This window comes from Eurosta solidaginis, chromosome X (genome assembly GCF_040869045.1).
Source record: "Eurosta solidaginis isolate ZX-2024a chromosome X, ASM4086904v1, whole genome shotgun sequence".
Lineage (NCBI taxonomy): Eukaryota > Metazoa > Arthropoda > Insecta > Diptera > Tephritidae > Eurosta > Eurosta solidaginis.
Genome location: NC_090324.1, coordinates 142,493,634 through 142,517,717, shown reverse-complemented (window position 1 = coordinate 142,517,717; position 24,084 = coordinate 142,493,634). Strand labels below are relative to the sequence as shown.

Below are 24,084 nucleotides of genomic sequence, written 5' to 3'. Positions count from 1 at the left end.
AATGCTAATGGTGAGTTGAACGCAACTGTTTCTCTCCGTACAACAAGCAAACCAGTTAGCAATCAAGCTGTAACACTGAAAACACCACCAAACGTACATTCTCTGTCGAGTAATATTTATTCTCTGGTCTTACTAGCTACCATGCGATTATTTGCTGCTTCATCATCTCATCGGTATAATCTCAAAGCTCTTATTGATCAGGGAGCACAAGCTTCGTTTATAACAGAGAATGCTCCTCAATTACTCCACCTCAATAAAACCAACGTTAACGTGTGGATGAATGGTATTGGGGGCCTTCCAGGCATAACCGCAAAAAAGTAATTTCTCACATTGTACTCACATTATGAGAAAGAGTTTTCGATTGACTGCAGATTGTGTGTTCTACCAAAAATTACTTCATATAAACCAAGCCTAGAAAAGGTAAGCAATTTACCTAATATTTCTGATTTCAATCTCGCAGACCCAACTTTTGCTGTGCCAGATGATATCGAATTGGATATAGAACACATCCAATGGTGATATTTTGCTACCCGATATGAGAAAGTATAAGCGGGGAATATTATTACAAGAAACATATTTTGGGTGGATGATTTCTGGCCCTGTTAATAACAGTATTTCTGCAGACGTAATACATTCGAATTTATGTACACATGAAGACACACTTCGATTATTTTGGGAGCAGGAAGAGCTACTTGATGAAAAACCTCTTAGCCAGGAAGAAAGTGCCTGCGAAAGACTACTCCTAGAAGCACATACCAGGGATGACACTGGACGATATATATTTCATCTTCTTTTTAAGACTTTACTTACCAACGGCAAATTAAGGTTAGTATTTGATGGAGGAAGCGGCATAAAGCAGAGCCTTCAACGATGATATTGCTCCTGGTCCACCTTTACAGAATGACTTACCTTGTATAATTACCCGATGGCGCTGCCATAAAATTGCTTTTACAGCTGACTTGGAGAAAATGTTTCGTCAAATAAAGATTTGTGATGACTACCAACATTTTCAGTGTATTTTGTCGAGAGATGATGTACGGAATCCAATAGGCATTTATAATTTGCGAACCGTTACCTACGGAACTACCTCAGCTCCTTATTTAGCGATACGTGTTTTACGTCAATTAGCTTTTGATGAGAAGACAGAGTTCCCTCTCGCCAGTGAAATATTTTTGAAAGACAGGTATGTTTATGACATAATGTCTGGGGGTGATTCCATTGCAGAGGCAATAGAATTACAACAGCAATTGAGTAATCCCTCTAATTGTGGATTTAATTTAAGAAAATGGAATTCCAATTTTCTAGAATTAATTAATTTTATTCCGGCTGAAAAACGAGATAATGTTAACTCATTTCAATTGAGGGACGAGAGATTTGTTACAGCTTTGTGGCTACATTGGGAAGTAAATGGAGATCACCTATGCTTCAAACAAAACTTTAGTTTCGCTTCCACAAAAACCAAAGGTACTATGCTATCAGATGCCTCGAAGCTGTTTGATCCTCTGGGCTGGTTAGCGCCTGCTACAATTTTAGCCAAAATGATGTTTCAACGTTTGTGGAAGGAGAAATTGGATAGGGAGGATCCACTTCTAACTGATTTAAAAAAAAAAATGGATACAATATCGTGACTCATTAAAAGACCTAGAAAGCATAAAAATATTAAGATGGATTGGCAGTAACAAAAATAGTAAAATAGAATTGCATGGATTTAGTGGTGCATCTTCATTAGCGTATGCAGCAGTAGTTTACGCAGTTTTTTACAGCGAAAATAATACATCTTCATTCTTAATCCAGTCTAAAACTAAAGTGGCTCCGCTTAAGACTGTTACGATTACCAAACTAGAATTATGTGCAGCAGCAGTTAGTTAGTTAAAGTCATTGCAAAAGTTAAGCGTTATTTTGATAGAGAGCTGGCAAACATTTACTATTGGACAGATAGTATGGTTGTATTAAGTTGGATACGAAGTTGTTCAACACGATGAACCGTTTATGTAGCCAACAGAGTTGCAGAAATTCAACGTTGTACTACATTAGAGCAGTGGATATACATACCTACAAAGGAAAACCCTTCGGACTGTTTGACAAGGGGATTAAAACCACATGACCTTATAACGTACCCTTGTGGAGGAACGGGCCACAATGGCTCATTCAAAAAGAAAATACTTGGCCTCGTTCCAAACTTGAATGCAGTACTTCCTTAGAGCACCGTAAGACTTATATAGCAACACACGCTGCTCTCCCGGAGCCAGCTTATCCCAACTTTACACTGAACTTTTCTTCCCTATCACGACTTAAACTTGTAACAGCATACGCTTTGCGATTCGTTCATAATACTGTAGCAAGAGTACTCACTCGTATACACAAAGAGGGGCATTCTATAGGAACTGGTCATCTCAAGACATATCAACTCAATCGTGCGCTTAACGCTCTTATAAAAGCGGTACAATATGTGAATTTCGCGCGTGAAATCGATTGCTTGAAAAATATTCTTGCGTTGCAAAAAGTTCCAAGTTTCTAAACCTTTCTCCTTTCATTGGTACCCAAGGTCTACTAAGAGTTGGAGGACGAATAAAGAAGTCAAGCGCACCATTTGACAAAAAACATCCTATTTTGTTAACAAAAAAAATCCACTATCTTTGCTTATTTTTAGGGACGCTCATCACAAAACTTTGCCCGGAGGAGTACAACTGATGACGTCTTATGTTACGCGTGGCTATTAGATTATATCCTCTCGTTCTCTAGCTCGCCCTACACTTAGTAAATGTATTGCTTGTTTCAAATATACAGATAAAGCACACCAGCAACAAATGGCAAACTTACCGAATGTGCGCCTACAACCAACGAAAGCATTCATCCATAGCGGACTAGACTACGCAGGACCTGTAACCACTAAACAATCTACAGCGCGAAAAGCAATAACTTCAAAAGGTTATATCTGCCATTTTGTATGTATGAGCACGAGGGCAGTTCATCTGGAAGCAGTTACAAGTCTAACATCAGATAACTTTATCGCGCTTTTCGTCGATTTGTTAGTAGAAGAGGTCGCTGTACAGACCTATATTCCGACTGTGTAACTACATTTGGGGGAGCTGACAAGGAACTGCAAAGTTATTTTAAAAAGCAAAAGGCCGAAGCCACAGATCATTTAGCAGCAGCAATAGCAAACGCAGGAACGACATGGCACTTCATACCTCCTGCGTCTCCCCACTTCGGAGGTTTATGGGAAGCAGGTGTGAAACCGACCAAACATCACTTACGTCGAGTTATGAAAGATAGCACACTCAATTATGAAGAACTTAGCACGCTATTTACACAAATCGAGAGTTGCCTGAACTCGAGGCCTTTGTATCCGTTAACTACTCACCCAGATGATTATCAGGTACTAGCACCTGCTCATTTGCTTGTAGGTGAACCAACCACTTGCATATCAGAAGAAAATTTACTTGACCCCAACATCAATCGACTCACTCGCTGGAAAATTGTAGAGCGCCTTAAGCAACATTTCTGGCAGAGATGGTCTGATGAATATCTACACACTCTACGTACGAAGTGGACCCATCAAAAGAAAAATCCTGCTGATGGAGACGTGGTGCTATTAATTCATGAGCGCAGCACTCCAGGAATACAGGAGCTTCACCCTGAAACAGATGGCTTGATGCGGGTAGTAACTCTTTTATGAAGCGGAAAATTCTTAAAACGACCTATTTCAAAAATTTGCATATTGCCAATCTCGGAGTCGAATGCTGGCAATCAGAATTCCACTGAAGACAACGCAGAAGAACATTAAGAACATTCGTTCTTGGAGGGGGAGAATGTTCAGTACGAACTGCTTAGTATTTGCTTATAAATGAATTTTATCAATGACCCTGTATCACACTTAACATTTTTTAAGAAATAAGTATCATTGTGAATAAGCATTGTCATTCTACTTTGTTTTGATTTACTCATTCTTTATTACTTTTTATACTCAACGTGCTTTGCACACAGAGTATATTAAATTTGATTGGATAACGGTTGCTTGAACAGGTATATAGGAATCGAGATAGATATAGACTTCCATATATCAAAATCATCAGTATCGAAAAAAAATTTGATTGAGCCATGTCCGTCCGTCTGTCAGTTAACACGATAACTTGAGTAAATATTGAGATATATTCACCAAATTTGGTACACGAGCTTATCTGGACCCAAAATAGATTGGTATTGAAAATGAGTGAAATCAGGTGAGAACCACGCCCACTTTTTATATATATAACATTTTGGAAAACACAAAATACCTGATTATTTAGAAAATAATACCCATAGAATGTTGAAGTTTGATGTGTGGATTGATATTGCGGCTCTTAAATAAAATTTTTAAAAAAGTTTTAAAATGGGCGTGGCACCGCCCACTTGTGATAAAATCAATTTTACAAATATTATTAATCATAACTCAAAAATCGTTAAACCCATCGCAACAAAATTCAGCAGAGATGTTATACCTTTACTATAAGGAATGCTTTGAAGAAAAATTAACGAAATCGGTTAAGGACCACGCCCACTTTTATATAAAAGATTTTTAAAAGGGTCGCGGACGAATAAAATAAGCTATATCTTTGCAAAAAAAATCTTTATATCAATGGTATTTCATTTTCCATGTGGATTTATAACAATAAATAGGAAAAACTTCAAATTTTAAAAAATGGGCGTGGCACCGCCCCTTTTATGACTAAGCAATTTTCTATGTTTCGGGAGCCATAACTCGAAGAAAAATTAACGGATCGTAATAAAATTGGGTACAAAAATTTTCCCTATAGCAGGAAATATTTCTGGAAAAAATGGACGTGATCGGTTAAAGAACACGCCCACTTTTATATAAAAGATTTTTAAAAGGGTCGTAGATGAATAAAATAAGCTATATCTTTGCAAAAAAGAACTTTATATCAATGATATTTCATTTCCCAAGTGGATTTATAACAATAAAAAATGGGCGTGGCAACGCCCCTTTTATGACTAAGCAATTTTCTATGTTTCGAGTGCCATAAATCGAAGAAATATTAACGGATCGTAATAAAATTGGGAACACAAATTTTCCCTATAGCAGGAAATATTTCTAGAAAAAATGGACGAGACCAGTTAAAGACCACGCCCACTTTTATATAAAAAATTTTTGAAAAGGTCGTAGACGAAAATAATAAGTTATATGATGTATATTGGAACGATTTTCCGTCATCCCTTGTCAAATTTGGTTTTGAGACAAACCGGTTTCGGCGTTGTGCCATCGTCAGTGTCGATTTTCGTTCTGATCTGTTGTTGTCGTTTGTCCTGTATTTATAGTTCGTATGTATATGAGCAGGTATTGTCAAATTGATGCTTGTATATATTTAGTTATGTGTATGTGCTGTGTGTTCATTCAGAACCGAGGGTGGTTTACTAATCGATTTGTGTGGCTGACTGGGGTAGGTAGAAATCTGTGATTTTAGTCGTTTGGCCTTCTTTGTCGGTTTTTTGTTTTGGTGTGTTAATTGTTTTGTGTTTATTTGTTGTTGTGTGTTTGTCTGTTGTACCTGTGTGATTAAGTTGTTTCCTGTAAACAAGTTTTAAAGGCTCGAATATTGTGTCAGAAATTGTGTTTATCTGTTCGTTTATTATTCTACCGTCGAATGTTTTCTGTTTGTAGATTTCCATGTTTTCGAGTACGTTGAGACGTCGGCCCTTTTCCTGTATGTGAAGAACCCTAACTGTTTTATTGATGTTTGCTGGGGAACATTCATTCTCGACCATGTGATTCGCGAAGTTAGACTCGGGTATAATGTTTGGATTCCGTATTTTTTTGTTGTAATCTCTAATATATTCTCTGAACCTCGTTCTTATTTGCCGTCCTGTTTGTCCTATGTAACTATGCTGGCATCCGCAGGTAAGCTTGTATACGCCGTGGCTGCTAAAAGGATCCTCTGAGTTAATGTTAGTTCCTAGTTTTCGCCCTATATTGTTCGATGTTTTGAATGCTGTGTTAATGTTGTATTTTTTAAAGAAGCTTGCCAATTTATATGTTATATCTTAGCGAAAAAGAGCTTTGTATCAATAGCATTTTACTTTCTAAATTGAATTATAACACTAAATTGGAAAACACTAAAATTTTTGAAAATGGGTGTGGCACCGCCCCTTTTTTGACTAGGCAATTTTCTATGTTTCGGGAGCCATAACTCGAAGAAAAATTAACATATCGTGATGAAATTGTGTACACATATTTTCCTTATAGCAGAAAATATTTCTAGTAAAAATGGACGGGGACAGTTAAAGACCACGTCAACTTAGATATAAAACAAGTTTAAAAGAGTCGTAGACCAGATAATAAGCTATAACTTAAAAAAAAAAAAGGGTTTTGAATCAATTATATTTTACTTATCAAGTTTTATTGTAAGAGGAAAGGGGGAGACATTTTTTTTAAACGGGCGGTGCCACGTGTTATGTAGAAAAGTAATTTATCTGCAATGAAATGTATAATTGAAGCTCACGCTGAGTATATAATGTTCGGTTACACCAGAATTTAGACACCTTTACTTGTTTACCTTCATTTTGTTCTTTATAACATCGTATGATTCATTCTAAAAGCTTGAATAAACTTTCAAACTAACAAAAATTGAATAAAAAACCTGATCTAAAGTACTATTAGTGTTTGAATGCAACACTGAGTATGAGTACTAGCATCGATACTTTGATCCGAATATTTTATATGAGTACCAGTATCGATACCTTTTCTAAAAGTTCTATTACTACCCTTGTCGTCAAACTAGCGCACTTCATATAAGCAAGCTCATCTTAAAGCCAGCACGACACGAAGCGCTCGATATCACCTTTCACTTGGCAGTTAACAAAATTGCAAGACATTAGCCGTTGTTGGAGACATGAGCCCAAATTTAATAATAATAAAGTGGAAAAAATTGGAAAAAATACAAATATAAAGAAATAAAAGTTTGAAAGAAAACCTAAAGAAACCTAAAAAGTGGGAAAAAATTTTCTAAAATACCAATATAAAAAGAAGGGGGTGTAAAGAAAACCTATATAAAAAACCTAAAAAGTGAGGAAAAAAATTGTAATCCAAAAAAAAAAAATACATACCCGTGTTACGTGCATATTTACCCAATAAAAGTTTTTACATAAAACAACAAAAACGTACGAATTAATGTAAATGCAAAATACTTACCCGGGCGCGCATGAAAAACAATAAAAGTGCAAAAAAAAAGGTGCTAAAGTGAAAAACAAAATTTAAGTAAAAAGTGCTTAACAAAAAGTACATACATACAAATACATATATACAAAATAAAGCGCTGGAAAATAAGAGCGAGAAAAGCTGAAGAAAAAGATTAATTAAAAAGTGCAAAGATATATACATAAAAAGAATTAAAATAAACGAGAAAAAAAAGTGACTTAGTTCCTTGTTGCCCGAGGAAGGAAATACCTCGTTTTAAGGTACCGGCTAATTTCAATACTTTTTGCACAGACACACTTATAAACGCAACAAGAAAAATTGCACAGTGAGTCAAAATTGTGGAAGCAAGGAAAAAATTGTTTAATATAGCTTCTTGCCAAATATACATTTCAGTATAACCACGAGCAGTATACCTGCACAAGTAGTACCCCAACAACAAAACCAATACAACACACACAGCAGCCTTTCACATCTTTATTAGAGCCACGAGCAGTATACCTGCACAAGTGGTACAACAACAACAACAAATACAACACAGCAGTACATCCGATCCCCAAGGGTAGACCCTCCACACACCAAAAAGGGGAAAAAATCGAGATAAAAGGAAAACGGGTGACAAAGAATATTACCGAGGATGCCAAAGTATTCTCATTGCTGCACATAAGACAAGTAGTTCCCACCCTCATAAGCCAAACTTGCTTCAGCAAATTCCGCTATACAAATTAGTACAGTGGGCCTGATATTATAAAAAATCAAATAAATTTACAGTGGGCTAAAACTATTGTACCAGTTTTGAGAATTTTTACAACCACATTTTAAAATGAGGGACAAGCGGGAAAAACCCAAGACCCTAGCGGCACCGGGGGGTAATACCCGGTCAAAATCCCAGTCCGATGATGACGAATACAGCAGGATCGAGCAAAAAATCATCTTCGCAATTAATAAGTTAGAAAAATTCTGCGGAAAGTGGTGGGGGATAGCAGAGACGGATCACCCTGAAAGCAGTCTGAAGGCGTATTTGGAGGAACTCAACACTCAACACAAACACAGCGTCTACAAGCGGTAGAAGCTGCATACGAAGCGGTACACCTGAGGAGAACAGAGGAAAAATCCAGGACGGCATTCGAGGAGACATACGACGGCACTTTCGACACAGCGATGCACACATAGCTCAGGATCAACGAGTTGATTAGCACCCACCAGCCTAATCAACAAACAGTAAACCCCATACAACAAACCCATACCCTTCTCAGCATCAACCCTGTCTAAAAGTCCCCACATGTGACACCGAAATCTTCTATGGTGGATATGAATACTGGCCGTCCTTACGGGATATGTTTACTGCGGTCTACATAAATCACCCTAAATTGTCCCAGAAACTCTATCACCTGAGGGCAAAAACTCGGGGAAAGCCGCCCTTATTATTAAAAAAATACCCCCTTAATGATCAAAACTTTGTCTTGGCCTGGGAAGCACTCAAGTCCCGCTACGAGAATCGTAGAATTCTCTTAGCCAATCAATGAAAAACCCTATTTAATATGCCCACAGTTTTTTCTGAAAATGGGGAAAGAATCCATGAGATTCAAACCACCATAAATAATTGTATCTCGACCCTAAATGCGAACGATGTCCCAACCAACAATTGGGAACCCATCCTCGTATATCTATGCTTATCTAAGCTCCCTGATGAAACCCTAACACTGTGGGAGCAGTCACTCGACTCTAGGAAAGAACTTCCCCTATGGTCGGAGGTGGACAAATTTCTCACGACAAGGTACGAAGTAGTAGAAAAACTTAGTACGTATAGGCCGAGCAAAATCCGTAACCATAACTCTAACTTCACCCACAGATCCTCCACACCCCAAAACTCATCAAACTTTAGGAATAAGACCCAAACGTTTCATGTCGATTCGAAGAGGCAACCCTCATGCAAACTCTGTAATTCAAACCACTCATTAATGAGCTGCGTTAAATTCAGAGATCTCACCACCCAAGAGCGAAACAAATTTGTGAAGAAAACAATTATTGCACAAATTGTCTAGCTTGCTCTCACTTGGAAAGAGAGTGTGGTAGAAATTTCACATGCGTGTATTGCCGAAAACGACATCACTCGCTACTCTACTTCCAAGGAAAATCCCATCAAGACAGCGGACCCAGGCAGCAGAGGAGCAAGGCGCACACAACCCCTCAAGCGGTGCCACCTCCAAGTCAAGACCCGAAACTTGCGTCAACCTCAAAAGAGGCCAGCCAAACCCAAGCCACTCAAAACCCCTTTAAGAAAAATTCGACCTCAACTCACTTCGCGGGTAGCAGCGAAACTACTCTTTTATCCACAGCTTTAGTCACCGTGTAAGCAAATGGCGAACACCACAAGATCCGTGCACTAATAGATCAGGGTTCGGAGAAGACATTTGTAGCGTCTCGAATCCAGAAGCTCTTGGAACTACCAACCAAGGAAACCCATTATAAGATCTCGGGAATGGGCGGATCGGTAGTTCAAAACTCCAACAAGATCTGCGAGATAACAATCTGCTCGTCGGATCTCAAAACAAAAATAAACACCCAAGCGATATTATTGCCTAAACTGACCCACTTCTTACCCAGCATTAAAGTGTCAAAAATAGATTTGCAAGAAATTGCCACTCGCGGACCCTATCTGTTTTACCCCTTCGAGAATCGACATGGTTATAGGTAGCGATCTCACATTCCAAATAATACTCCAGGGGCTACAAGACAACGTAAGTGGTTCCTTGTTAGCCCAAAATACAATATTTGGGTGGATACTCAGCGGGCCCATTACAGAGCAAGTGAACGCATTCTCCGCCCAAGTTATTGCAAACCCAGATGACAACCTTAGCACATTATTGCAGAAATTCGGGCAACAGGAGAAAACACCTTTCGGAAGAGGACCAATTTTGCGAGGAACTCTACCGAGAAACCACCCACCGCCAGGAAGATGGCACATATGTGGTGAAGGTCCCATTTAAGAAGGAATTTCCCAGCACCCTTGCCCTTGGACACTCGAGAATTGCAGCACAGCAGCAATACATCGGCGTCGAGCGATCCTTGGAGAAAATACCAAAATTAAGGGAAAAATACCCAGAAGTTTTGGAGGAATACCTCACCACGGGCCATATGGAGGCAACTTCATCACGCGAAGTCATCGAGAACGGAAAGTACTCGTCGTTCTACCTCCCCCACCACGCTGTCTTAAAACCCGGCAGCAAAACAACAAAGGTACGCATTGTTTTTAACGCGTCTTGAACTACCCACTTTGGCAACTCGTTAGACGATGTGTTGCACACAGGTCCCGTCCTCCAAAACGACTTAACGCTCGTACTACTCAAATGGCGATTCTTTGAGTATTTATTTAACGGCGACAATGAAAAGATGTATCGCCAAATACTCGTTCACGCAGAGGATCAAGATTTCCAAAGGATTGTGTTTCCAAAATCTCCACATTTGCCAATGGAAAGTTTTAAATTAAAGACAGTGACGTTTGGCGTCAACTGTACCCCATATCTGGCTATACGCACTCTGCATCAACTCGCAGAAGACACAAAACCCACCCACCCACTCGCCCACGATGTATTGCTACGAGAAACATACGTAGACGATATACTCTCCGGCGAACACACAATACAGTCCACTATAGACTCGCTTAAGCAGGTTATCGAAGCATTAAAATCAGCCGGTTTTCCGCTTAAATAACGGCAAATCACCCCGATATATTGAAATCAATCCCAAAATCTGATCTCCTTGTTGAAAATGTTCTCAAGTTTCACGACGCAAGCTCAACTAAGACTCTCGGCATAAAACGGAATGCTATAACTGACTCGCACGACCCTATCCCTGCAGAAAACTCAAAAACTAAGCGACAAATATTGTCGGCGGTCGGCGGTTGTTTGACCCGGCAGGGTGGCTATCGCCAAATATGATAATGGCTAAAACTCTCCTTCAAGAACTCTGGCTAGAGCGAACTGACTGGGATGAAGAGGTCAAACCCAACACCTTTCATAAATGGATCAGCTTTCTAAAATCTCACTACCATAAGCGAAATACAAATACCCAGATGGGTCGAGTTCTCTCCCACCAAACCCTTTCAACTGCATGGATTCTCAGATGCCTCAGAGAAAGCATTCTGTGCTTGTGTTTATTTGCGAGTACAAAATAGCGACACCATTTTCTCTTCCCATCTCCTCGCTGCAAAAAGCAAAGTCGCTCCTTTAAAAACAGTGAGTCTCCCCAGTCTAGAACTTCGCCAAATCGCCACCACGTGGAAGGCTCAATATTTAATATTCTAACGAATTTACTTGCAAATCCTCTTATTTGCCCTTCTGCTAAGTTCGAATCACTAAACTGTTGAATAAATAACTCCAATATTGAATAATGGAAAAATGTCCTTTATTAAAGTACTTCACAATAACACTTATACTTTGCAACTAGCTTGCTTAACAACCAAACTGATTGATAGCTCAAATGAAACTGATTTTCAAAATAATGCTGCTATTGCTCGCTAGATATCGTCTTAATTGAAACTCAAATCAAACTGAACTCCAGCACCTCTACAACTGCCGCATTTTATACTCTTTGATTTCAACCTTTGCATCTTCTAGGCGCTTCCAGAATCTACTAGTCCAGCAGCTCTCAAACTTCTCAGCTGTAACTACAATTGCACAATTTTATAGTTTTTCTCATTGCATACTTATAGGAGAATTTCAGATATATGCATGTGTTGGTGCATTGACTCTCCGCTGCTCGTATACGTACATGGTACATATATGTAGACGCAGTTATTGTTTCGTTTATGTAGATACATAATGATTGAATTATTGATGTGCATTCACGTCACTGCTTAGCATCGGCTTAGAGACGATAGCATCGCTCAGTGCTGCTAACATTCGTTACAATATACATCCTATAACCTGTTTTCATCTGAGTAGAATGGAAGTTGTAAGCACAGCCATTAAAGATCAACGACGGATTCAGGCGCATCTCCAGCGGATGATGGACTCGTTCGAAGCAAAACCATTCGACGAAAAGACGAGAGGTTATGTTCAAAGTTTGCTTACCGAATCTGACAACATTTACTAAAGCTTCAAGTCAGGGCACGACAAAATCTTAGAAACCCTACGTAATAACTCAATTCAAGAAAAGGACGTTCCCTATTTGTCTGAAGATGTGTTGTGCTCATGCTACGATTTATTTATTTCATTCAAATCAAAGCTAATTGACCGCAGCTTGAAATTGGCAATCCAGTTTCACCAGCTATTCATGCAAGCACTTTCGCCACTGTGAATTCTAGGAACGACACTGTAACATCTGCTGCTCGGTTGCCAAAAATCGAGCTTGCTACGTTTTCGGGAGATTGTCTGGAATGGATTCCATTCCGTGATATATTTCTATCACTAGTTCACAACAACACAGCTTTATCAGATGTTCAAAAATATTTTTATTTAAAAGGTTCTTGTACAGGTACCCCAAAGGAAATGGTAAATGAATATACAGCGGCGGAAGCTAGCTATGCTCTTGCATGGTCAGCTTTAGTAAATCGATACCACAATAAAAGAAAATTAGTTGACCAAATTTTAAAGAAACCGTTTGAAGCATTACCTACCGATGGGGCCCTGCAAAGTATAAAAACTCTTCTTGATTTGACCAGAAACTCTCTAGCTCTATTAAAAACGGTTGATGTAAGCACAGCAGGTTGAGATCCTGTACTAATCTTCGTACTCGCTCAAAAACTAGATAAACAATCACGAAAAGAATGGGAACAGTCGTTACATGGAAGTAATGATATTTCTCAAGTGCAGAGCTTGCTAAAATTCCTTGAGAACACCTATCGTGCGCTTGAGTTTGTTGAGGGATATAGTGAGGCGAATATGGTTGTCTCTAGTGTTCCTTATTCTAACAATAAAGTACCAAGCAAACAGCGACGAATTTTGCATGCAAATACAGCGTCTGCACCTACAATATCTTCTAACTCCATCTGTCCTTTTTGTCAAAAGCATCATCACTTGTATAAATGCTTTAAATTTTCTGCTCTCTCTTCTTACGATAAAAAACAATTTGTTATGCTGAATAAGCTGTGTCTAAGCTGTTTAGGTAAGGGTCACACCTACAGTGAATGCAAAATTAAATCGCGATGCCAGGAATGCAAATAAGCCACCATACTATACTTCATACAGTCTTTACAATCAGAGGCTCCAATAATGCTAATGGTGAGTTGAACGCAACTGTTTCTCTCCGTACAACCAGCAAACCAGTTACCAATCAAGCTGTAACACTCAAAACACCACCAAACGTACATTCTCTGTCGAGTAATATTTATTCTCTGGTCTTACTAGCTACCATGCGACTAATTGCTGCTTCATCATCTCATCGGTATAATCTCAAAGCTCTTATAGATCAGGGAGCACAAGCTTCGTTTATAAAAGAGAATGCTCCTCAATTACTCCACCTCAATAAAACCAATGTTAACGTGTCGATGAATGGTATTGGGGGCCTTCCAGGCATAACCGCAAGAAAAGTAATGTCTCACATTGTACTCACATTATGAGAAAGAGTTTTCGATTGACTGCAGATAATGTGTTCTACCAAAAATTACTTCGTATAAACCAAGTCTATAAAATGTAAGCAATTTACCTAATATTTCTGATTTCAATCTCGCAGACCCAACTTTTACTGCGCCAGATGATATCGAATTGGATATAGAACACATCAAATGGTGATATTTTGCTACCCGATATGAGAAAGTATAAGAGGGGAATATTATTACAAGAAACATATTTTGGATGGATGATTTCTGGCCCTGTTAATAACAGTATTTCTGCAGACGTAATACATTTGAATTTATGTACACATGACGACACACTTCGATGATTTTGGGAGCAGGAAGAGTTGCTTGATGAAAAACCTCTTAGCCAGGAACAAAGTGCCTGCGAAAAACTACTCCTAGAAGCACATACCAGGGATGACACTGGACGATATATAGTTCGTCTTCTTTTTAAGACTCTATTTACCAACGGCAAGTTACCGTCATTTTCTTCCATCCAATAAAAATTTTGAAATTTTATACAAAGAGTTTCTATCAGAGTCCGAAACATTGAACCACATGGAAAGGATAGGTGAGTTCCCAAGAGATTTACAAGAAAACCAATACCTTTTATGCCCTCATGGCGTCTTAAGAGAAAGCAGCACTGCAACTAAATTAAGGTTAGTACTTGATGGAGGAAGCGGCATAAAGCAGAGCCCATCTCTCAACGATGATATTGCTATTGGTCTACCTTTACAGAATGACTTACCTTGTATAATTACCCGATGGCGCTGCCATAAAATTGCATTTACAGCTGACTTTGAGAAAATGTTTCGTCAAATAAAGATTTGTGATGACTACCAACATTTTCAGTGTATTTTGTCGAGAGATGATGTACGGAATCCAATAGGCATTTATAATTTGCGAACCGTTACCTACGGAACTACCTCAGCTCCTTATTTAGCAATACGTGTTTTACGTCAATTAGCTTTTGATGAGAAGACAGAGTTCCCTCTCGCCAGTGAAATATTTTTGAAAGACAGGTATGTTGATGACATAATGTCTGGGGGTGATTCCATTGCAGAGGCAATAGAATTACAACAGCAATTGAGTAATCCCTCTAATTGTGGATTTAATTTAAGAAAATGGAACTCCAATTTTCTAGAATTAATTAATTTTATTCCGGCTGAAAAACGAGATAATGTTAACTCATTTCAATTGAGGGACGAGAGATTTGTTAAAGCTTTGTGGCTACATTGGGAAGTAAATGGAGATCACCTATGCTTCAAACTAAACTTTAGTTTCGCTTCCACAATCACCAAAGGTGGTATGCTATCAGATGCCTCGAAGCTGTTTGATCCTCTGGGCTGGTTAGCGCCTGCTACAATTTTAGCCAAAATGATGTTTCAACGTTTGTGGAAGGAGAAATTGGATTGGGAGGATCCACTTCTAACTGATTTAAAAGAAAAATGGATACAATATCGTGACTCATTAAAAGACTTAGAAAGCATAAAAATATTAAGATGGATTGGCAGTAACAAAAATAGTAAAATAGAATTGCATGGATTTATTGGTGCATCTTCATTAGCGCATGCAGCAGTAGTTTACGCAGTTGTTTACAACGAAAACAATACATCTTCATTCTTAATCCAGTATAAAACTAAAGTGGCTCCGCTTAAGACTGTTACGATTCCCATACTAGAATTATGTGCAGCAGCACTGTATGAGGTGGGTTTTGTCGAAGGCTGAGGGAGCACTCAGTCAATCCAGGGTCAAGTAGAGGTCCCACAAACCCCCACTTAATAAGAACACAGTTGTTTTGTGTTAATGACGAATACACGCACACACACACGGCTTGACGGTTAGTGAAGGCAGCAGCTTTCCGTGCAAAGATGGCGGGGGAGGGAGGCGAGCGGCGGCTAACGGTCGTTGCAATAGCAGAGGGGTCGGTGCGGCGGTCGAACGGCGGGGAGTATTAGCGGACAGATTGGTACAGCGGTATTCAGTGGCGGGATTAGCACGGCGGCTGGGCGGCGGACAATATTATCGGACAGATTGGTACAGCGGTATGCAGTGGCGGGATTAGCACGGCGGCTGGACGGCGGACAGTATTAGCTGACGGATGGATGTAGTGGTATGGACGCAGTGACGGTACCAGCGAGCAGGTTGGACGGTGGTGAGGTAGCAGCGGCTAACGGTCATCGGAGCAGCGGTGCAACGCGGTAGGATAGCAGGCGGCCAACGGTCGTCGGAGCAGCAGCGCAACGGCGGTAGGATAGCGACGGCAACAACAGAGCGACGGAGCGCGTACCAGTGGCGTGGCCAAGGCGAGGTGGCAGTGCAAACGTTCAACTTGGTTACCTTTTCGGGGGGGGTTACCAGTAGCGGCGGTTGCGGGTGGCGGCTTCCCGTGATGGTGGTGTCCCAGTGGCGGCGGCGGGGGGACCTGCGAGGAATGAAAAAAGAATTATGGTTAGTGCCGTTCCGCTAGTTGGACACCACCGCATACGTGCCCGCACGATAGCAGGGCTGGACGCAGAGTAGTACCAGCCGGAAGTTTGTAGGTCGATCCGTGGGCTGAGGGGAAGTGTACCTTACGGCACAGCGGTAGCCCCTTTAGCTGCTGGACCGGTCTACGGCCGGAGCCGGGGCGGAGAGGAAAAGGGCCGGATGGTCATAAGGCGGGGAGCCCCCCCCCCCCACTTAGCTTGGACACGGGCGAACAACCCGTTGTCTCCGCAAGCAAGGGTGACCCGTTCCCTGACAGCGCCCCCTTCCACTACGTGGTGTGGTTGGCTCACTCGCTTTTAGTGCTGGCTCGCTAGCTGGACACCACCGCCTCCGTGCCCGCACGATGGCAGGGCTGGACGCAGAGTTGTACCAGCCGGAACTTTGTAGGTCGATCCGTGGGCTGAGGGGAAGTGTACCTTACGGCACAGCGGTAGCCCCTTTATCCGCTGGACCGGTCTACGGCCGGAGCCGGGGCGGAGGGGAAAAGGCCGGATGGTCATAAGGCGGGGAGCCCCCCCCCCCCCCTACTTAGCTGGGACATGGGCGAGAAAACCATAAAGGCGATAACCCGTTGTCCCCGCAAGCAAGGGTGACCCGTTCCCTGAGAGCGCCCCCTTCCCCTACGTGGTGTGATTGGCTCACTCGTTTTTAGTGCTGGCTCGCTAGCTGGACACCACCGCCTCCATGCTTGCACGATGGCAGGGCTGGACGCGGAGTTGTACCAGCTGGAACTTTGTAGGTCGATCCGCGGGCTGAGGGGAAGTGCACCTTGACGGCACAGCGGTAGCCCCTTTAGCCGACGAGTTGCTCTACTGCCTGCGCCAGGACTGAGGGGAAGGGGTCTGTTGGCCGAACGGCGGCGAGCCACGCCCCCCCCCCCCACCATTACTTAGCTGGGACACGGGCGAGAAAACCATGAAGGCGACAACCCGTTGTCCCCGCAAGCAAAGGGTGACCAGTGCCGTGGCGGCACCCCTTTCCCTCTGGGAGTGGGATTGGCTCGTTTTCTGGACATCGCCCATCCCGTGATCGCACACTAGAGTAAAGTTCCGGGGAGCGGTGCACCAGCTCTGTCCTTGCCGGTTCGTAGGCTGCGAGGAGAAACTGGGCCTGAAGGCACCACGCTACGCAGCGGTAGAACCGGATCGGCTGGAGCCTTAGCTGAGAGGAAGGGACGGGGTAGCCCTAAGGCGGCGAGACCCCCCCCCCCCTTACTTAGCTGGGACACGGGCGAGAAAACCATAAAGGCGACAATCCGATGTCCCCGCAAGCACAGGGTGACAAGTGCCAAGGCAGCACCCCTTCAACTCAGCTAGTCAGGAGGAGTAACTGGGTTGCTTAATAAAGCAACCACTTCCTCTGACTAACCTGCGAGGAATGAAATGCCAACAGCAAATTCATTCTCTTTTATACTGCTTCTGCTATGATGCGAGTGAGAAATTAACCGCTAATTGGATACTTCTGTTTGCCATTTACTGTGAGTTGGCGTGCTGTGTGCATATTGTTGTTATCGCCAAATGCTATTCGCATGCATTTGTATGTAGCTGCTGCTGTTGGCTACCTGTTAATGTACTATGTATGTATACTCTCAGGCGTAGGTGAAAAAGGGTTAGAGTGGGGGTCTCAGGCGTAGGAGAAAAAGGGTTACAGTGGGGATCGTACTATTGTAACGCTACGTTCCAACTGTTAGTTAAATTCATGGCAAAAGTTAAGCATTGTTTCGATCGAGAGCTGGCAAACATTTACTATTGGACAGATAGTATGGTTGTCTTAAGTTGGATACGAAGTTGTTCAACACGATGAACCGTTTATGTAGCCAACAAAGTTGCAGAAATTCACCGTTGTACTACATCAGAGCAGTGGATATACATACCTACAAAGGAAAACCCTTCGGACTGTTTGATAAGGGGATTAAAACCACATGACCTTATAACATACCCTTGTGGTGGAACGGCCAACAATGGGTCATTCAAAAAGAAAATACTTGGCCTCGTTCCAAACTTGAATGCAGTACTTCCTTAGAGCACCGTAAGACTTATATAGCAACACACGCTGCTCTCCCGGAGCCAGCTTATCCCAATTTTACACTGAACTTTCCTTCCCTATCACGACTTAAACTTGTAACAGCATACGCTTTGCGATTCGTTCAAAATACTGTAGCAAGAGTACTCACTCGTAAACACAAAGAGGGGTATTCTATAGGAACTGGTCATCTCAAGACATATCAACTCAATCGTGCGCTTAACGCTTTTATAAAAGCGGTACAATATGTGAATTTCGCGCGTGCAATCGATTGCTTGAAAAATATTGCATTGTTGCACAAAAGCTCCAAGTTCCTAAACCTTTCTCCTTTCATTGGTACCCAAGGTCTACTAAGAGTTAGAGGACGAATAAAGAATTCAAACGCACCATTTGACAAAAAACATCCCATTTTGTTAACAAAAAAATCCACTATCTTTGCTTATTTTTAGGGACGCTCATCACAAAACTTTGCCCGGAGGAGTACAACTGATGACGTCTTATGTTACGCGTGGCTATTAGATTATCTCCTCTCGTTCTCTAGCTCGCCCTACACTTAGTAAATGTATGGCTTGTTTCAAATATACAGCTAAAGCACACCAGCAACAAATGGCAAACTTACCGAATGTGCGCCTACAACCAACGAAAGCATTTATCCATAGCGGACTAGACTACGCAGGACCTATAACCACTAAACAATCTACAGCGCGAAAAGCAATAATTTCAAAAGGTTATATCTGCCTTTTTGTATGTATGACCACGAAGGCAGTTCATCTGGAAGCAGTTACAAGTCTAACATCAGATAACTTTATCGCCACTTTTCGTCGATTTGTTAATAGAAGAGGTCGCTGTACAGACCTATATTCCGATTGTGGAACTATATTTGGGGGAGCTGACAAGGAACTGTAAAGTTATTTTAAAAAAAGGCCGAAGCACTTCATACCTCCTGCGTCTCCCCACTTCGGAGGTTTATGGGAAGCAGGTGTGAAACCGACCAAACATCACTTACGTTGAGTTATGAAAGATAGCACACTCAATTATGAAGAACTTAGCACGCTATTTACATAAATCCAGAGTTGCCTGAACTCGAGGCTTTTGTATCCGTTAACTACTCACCCAGATGATTATCAGGTACTAACACCTGCTCATTTTCTTGTAGGTAAGCCAACCACTTGCATATCAGAAGAAAATTTACTTGACCCCAACATCAATCGACTCACTCGCTGGAAAATTGTAGAGCGCCTTAAGCAACATTTCTGGCAGAGATGGTCTGATGAATATCTACACACTCTACGTACGAAGTGGACCCATCAAAAAAAAAATCCTGCTGATGGAGACGTGGTGCTATTAATTCATGAACGCAGCACTCCAGGAATACAAGAGTTTCACCCTGAAACAGATGGTTTGGTGCGGTAGTAACTCTTTTATGCAGCGGAAAATTCTTAAAACGACCTATTTCAAAAATTTGCTATTGCCAATCTCGGAGTCGAAGGCTGGCAATCAGAATTCCACTGAAGACTACGCAGAAGAAAATTAAGAACATTCGTTCTTGGAGGAGGAGAATGTTCAGTACGAACTGCTTAGTATTTGCTTATAAATGAATTTTATCAATGACCCTGTATCACACTTAACATTTTTTAAGAAATAAGTATCATTGTGAATAAGCATTGTCATTCTACTTTGTTTTGATTTACTCATTCTTTATTACTTTTTATACTCAGCGTGCTTTGCACACAGAGTATGTTAAATTTGATTGGATAACGGTTGGTTGTACAGGTATATAGGAATCGAGATAGATATAGACTTCCAAATATCAAAATCATCAGTATCGAAAAAAAATTTGATTGAGCCATGTCCGTCCGTCCGTCTGTCCGTTAACACGATAACTTGAGTAAATGAGTTCGATCGTTTTCTGTAGAACTTTTATTAGATTCTGTGAATACCATAATAAGTAGAGAAATCTAAGAATTTAGTGTATATTAAACACATCTTCTAATATCGTAGAGTTCATTTTTGAACATATGTTTTACGATGTCATTTTGCCCATATGATTTTAAGCTACACGCTTAGCTCTTAACCATTTCCGTAGGAAAACCATCCGGCTTTTCCTTCGGAACCAGCATGCAGAGAACATCACATCCAAGTTATCTACTTTCATCGCGGTTCGGCATAGTCTAATTGAAGAGAAACAAAGAAACCATCCTGCACTATACTCGTACAAGCAGCCACATTTCCTTAGGAATTATTCACTGAGTGAAGTGCGAACAAATAAAATCCTTCTAATTGTGAAATATCTACAACATCCCTGCGTTTCGGTTATCCTAAGTAAGGAAAAGGCCAAGCCTTCAGCCAAAACTATATTATTTCACAACCATCAATACTCCTTAAGCGGTACTACAGCGAAAAAACTTCGACAATCCACGCTAACAAAATTTGGAAACAGATAAATATATTATACGTTTTAAAGTAACCTCAAAATTACAACCACCCCTTAAACATAATCTCTATAGGAAGAAAATAATTAATACCTTTCTGTCGTGGAAAGGTATAAAATATACCAGCGTACTTGTAGGTAGCTGAGTATATCTGAAAGACTCTAAGACTTTTGGATTTTTTTCTTCCATTATCAAACTTGTCCCATACTTCGTATTCTTTGCGTTTAAAAAACAGTTTCCTATATACATAAATATAGTAAAAGAACATATATATGAAAACGTATAGTTCAAGAAAAAAAAAAAAGAAAAAAACAAACCCTGTTCAAAAATTAAATAATTAAATACTTTTCTGAATTTTTTTTACTAAATTATGATACATTTTTTTTCTAAATAATCTACTGATTCAGTAATTTTTTTTGGTAAGCGAATGAATCGCATATATTCGTAAGGAATATGTGCATATATATGATATACATATAATTAACGCATCTAATATATATTTAATACATTATTCGGATATCCCTATATATATATATTTAAGTAAAACATACATACATATTATATCAAAATCATACATACCTAAATAAGAAAAAATAAATTAAAGAAGTATACTTTTGTTAGTATAGATTCCTAATTTTGTTATACCTGCCTAATATCGTTTAAGTTTTTTTGTTGTAACCATGTGGGTCCAACACACATGGCAGCAACCCTAACTTAACTCAACATATTACCAATTTACTTTTCGATTTTTCTTTAAATTTGTCAGAGAGATATTATAAGACAGTCCTCATTCATAAATTCCTTTGTTGATTTTGGGTTTGCAACATTATGTGCACAAAGCTCCTCCCATTATCTCTCTGATTTTAACTCCCAACTACAGTGCAATCACTAATAATTAGGATATCCTAGATTTTTTTTTGGTCTACGATTTTTTTTCTACATCGAATTGAATCAATATTTCTATTAGAATGAGTTCATAAATGTATTTAAATTGAAAAGCAAGAACAAGCAAATTTATAGCTACAACAACAGTCATCGTCATCATGCTGCGATCACAAGAGAGAAGGCCTTCAACGCTACGTGGGATTACTGCATTGCAGATTATTGGTGAGTGATGATTCAAATTGTTTCATTATTTCTTTTTGCTATACGCCACTGTCTTAGTTCTTTATACATAAATGCGTTCATACATATGTGAGTAATAATTGTTTTTTTTTGCTTCCTTAGAGTAAATTTGGGAGTATACAAAACTTCACATATGTTTGTATGTATGTGAACACGTAAGTGAATGCAATTTGTTTTGGCTTAGCAAATTCCATCTCTCCTTTTTTTGTGATCTAATAAACTCTCGCGGAGTCTCATTTTTTTCTATTTTTTATTTCGCTCTATTTTGCGAAGCATATGACCGTATATTTGTGTAAATATATGTTATTAAAATTTCAAGATCAAGGCCAAAAACCATATGTTGAGGTAGGTCAGGAATTTAATATTTAAATACCCACAAAAAAATTGTGTTAGCATAGTAAGCAAAATAATAATATGTGAAATCAAAGTATTGAAACCTAAACCTTGTTAAATTTTACTTGAATTCAAATTTACATGCAAAAACTCGATTTGTGTATTTAAATTGGTATTATTATAACCATTTTTTTGTTTGTTTAAATAATGGATTGAAGATATGGTCTGTATATACTTGAGGTAATAAACGTTGTTATTATGAGCTGTTAAATAACCTGTTTGGTCTGATTCTGATGGAAATGTAGGTGGTACAACGGGGCGTCTTCAACACCAACGATGCCATGGTAGGGTGGGTTAGAAGCAGCCGTAAACCATATACGGATGAGCTGCAAGTAAGTTGGTAGGAAGACATGGTTTTCAGTTAGGCACTTTTAGGCTTATATATATATAAAAGTTTTTAAAAGGGTCGCGGACGAATAAAATAAGCTATATCTTTGCAAAAAAAATCTTTATATCAATGGTATTTCATTTTTCAAGTGGATTTATAACAATAAATAGGAAAAACTTCAAATTTTAAAAAATGGGCGTGGCACCGCCCCTTTTATGACTAAGCTATTTTCTATGTTTCGGGAGTCATAAATCGAAGAAAAATTAACGGATCGTAATAAAATTGGGAACACAAATTTTCCCTACAGCAGGAAATATTTCTAGAAAAAATGGACGAGACCGGTTAAAGACCACGCCCACTTTTATATAAAAAAATTTTGAAAAGGTTGTAGACGAAAATAATAAGTTATATCTTAGCGAAAAAGAGCTTTGTATCAATAGAATTTTACTTTCTAAATTGAATTATAACACTAAATTGGAAAACACTAAAATTTTTGAAAATGGGTGTGGCACCGCCCCTTTTTGACTAGGCAATTTTCTATGTTTCGGGAGCCATAACTCGAAGAAAAATTAACATATCGTAATGAAATTGTGTACACATATTTTCCTTATAGCAGAAAATATTTCTAGTAAAAATGGACGGGGTCAGTTAAAGACCACGTCACCTTAGATATAAAACAAATTTTAAAAGAGTCGTAGACAAGATAATAAGCTATAACTTAAAAAAAAAATAGTTTTGAATCAATTATATTTTACTTATCAAGTTTTATTGTAAGAGGAAAGGGGGAGACATTTTTTTTTTAACGGGCGGTGCCATGAATGCAATGAAATGTATAATTGAAGCTCACGCTGAGTATATAATGTTCGGTTACACCCGAATTTAGACACCTTTACTTGCTTACCTTCAGTTTGTTCTTTATAACATCGTATGATTCATTCTAAAAGCTTGAATAAACTTTCAAACTAACAAAAATTGAATAAAAAACCTGATCTAAAGTACTATTAGTGTTTGAATGCAACACTGAGTATGAGTACTAGCATCGATACTTTGATCCGAATATTTTATATGAGTACCAGTATCGATACCTTTTCTAAAATTTCTATTACTACCCTTGCCGTCAAAATAGCGCACTTCATATGAGCAAGCTCATCTTAAAGCCAGCACGACACGAAGCGCTCGATATCATCTTTCACTTGGCAGTTAACAAAATTGCAAGACATTAGCCGTTGTTGGAGACATGGGCCCAAATTTAATAATAATAAAGTGGAAAAAATTGGAAAAAAAACAAATATAAAGAAAAAAGAAGTTTGAAAGAAAACCTAAAGAAACCTAAAAAGTGGGAAAAAATTTTCTAAAATACCAATATAAAAAGAAGGGGGTGTAAAGAAAACCTATATAAAAAACCTAAAAAGTGAGGAAAAAAATTTTAATCCAAAAAAAAATACATACCCGTGTTACGTGCATATTTACCCAATAAAAGTTTTTACATAAAACAACAAAAACGTACGAATTAATGTAAGTGCAAAATACTTACCCGGGCGCGCAT

At 39.5% G+C, this 24,084-nt stretch overlaps 1 protein-coding gene across 13 annotated transcripts in view; it reads left to right on the top strand.

Moving 5' to 3' along the window:
• The window catches only part of PIP4K (phosphatidylinositol 5-phosphate 4-kinase), a 1,849,876-nt gene that overhangs the window by 761,010 nt on the left and 1,064,782 nt on the right, over window positions 1-24,084 (top strand). The window contains exon 10 of one of the 13 annotated variants that reach the window (XM_067758122.1): window positions 2,651-2,735. The exons of the other annotated variants lie outside the window; for them this stretch is intronic. Within the exon in view, the coding sequence (XP_067614223.1) occupies window positions 2,651-2,720 (70 nt within the window). The 3' untranslated portion in view covers window positions 2,721-2,735. Of the gene's footprint in view, window positions 1-2,650; window positions 2,736-24,084 lie in introns of those variants that run through there. 13 annotated transcript variants of the gene reach the window in all.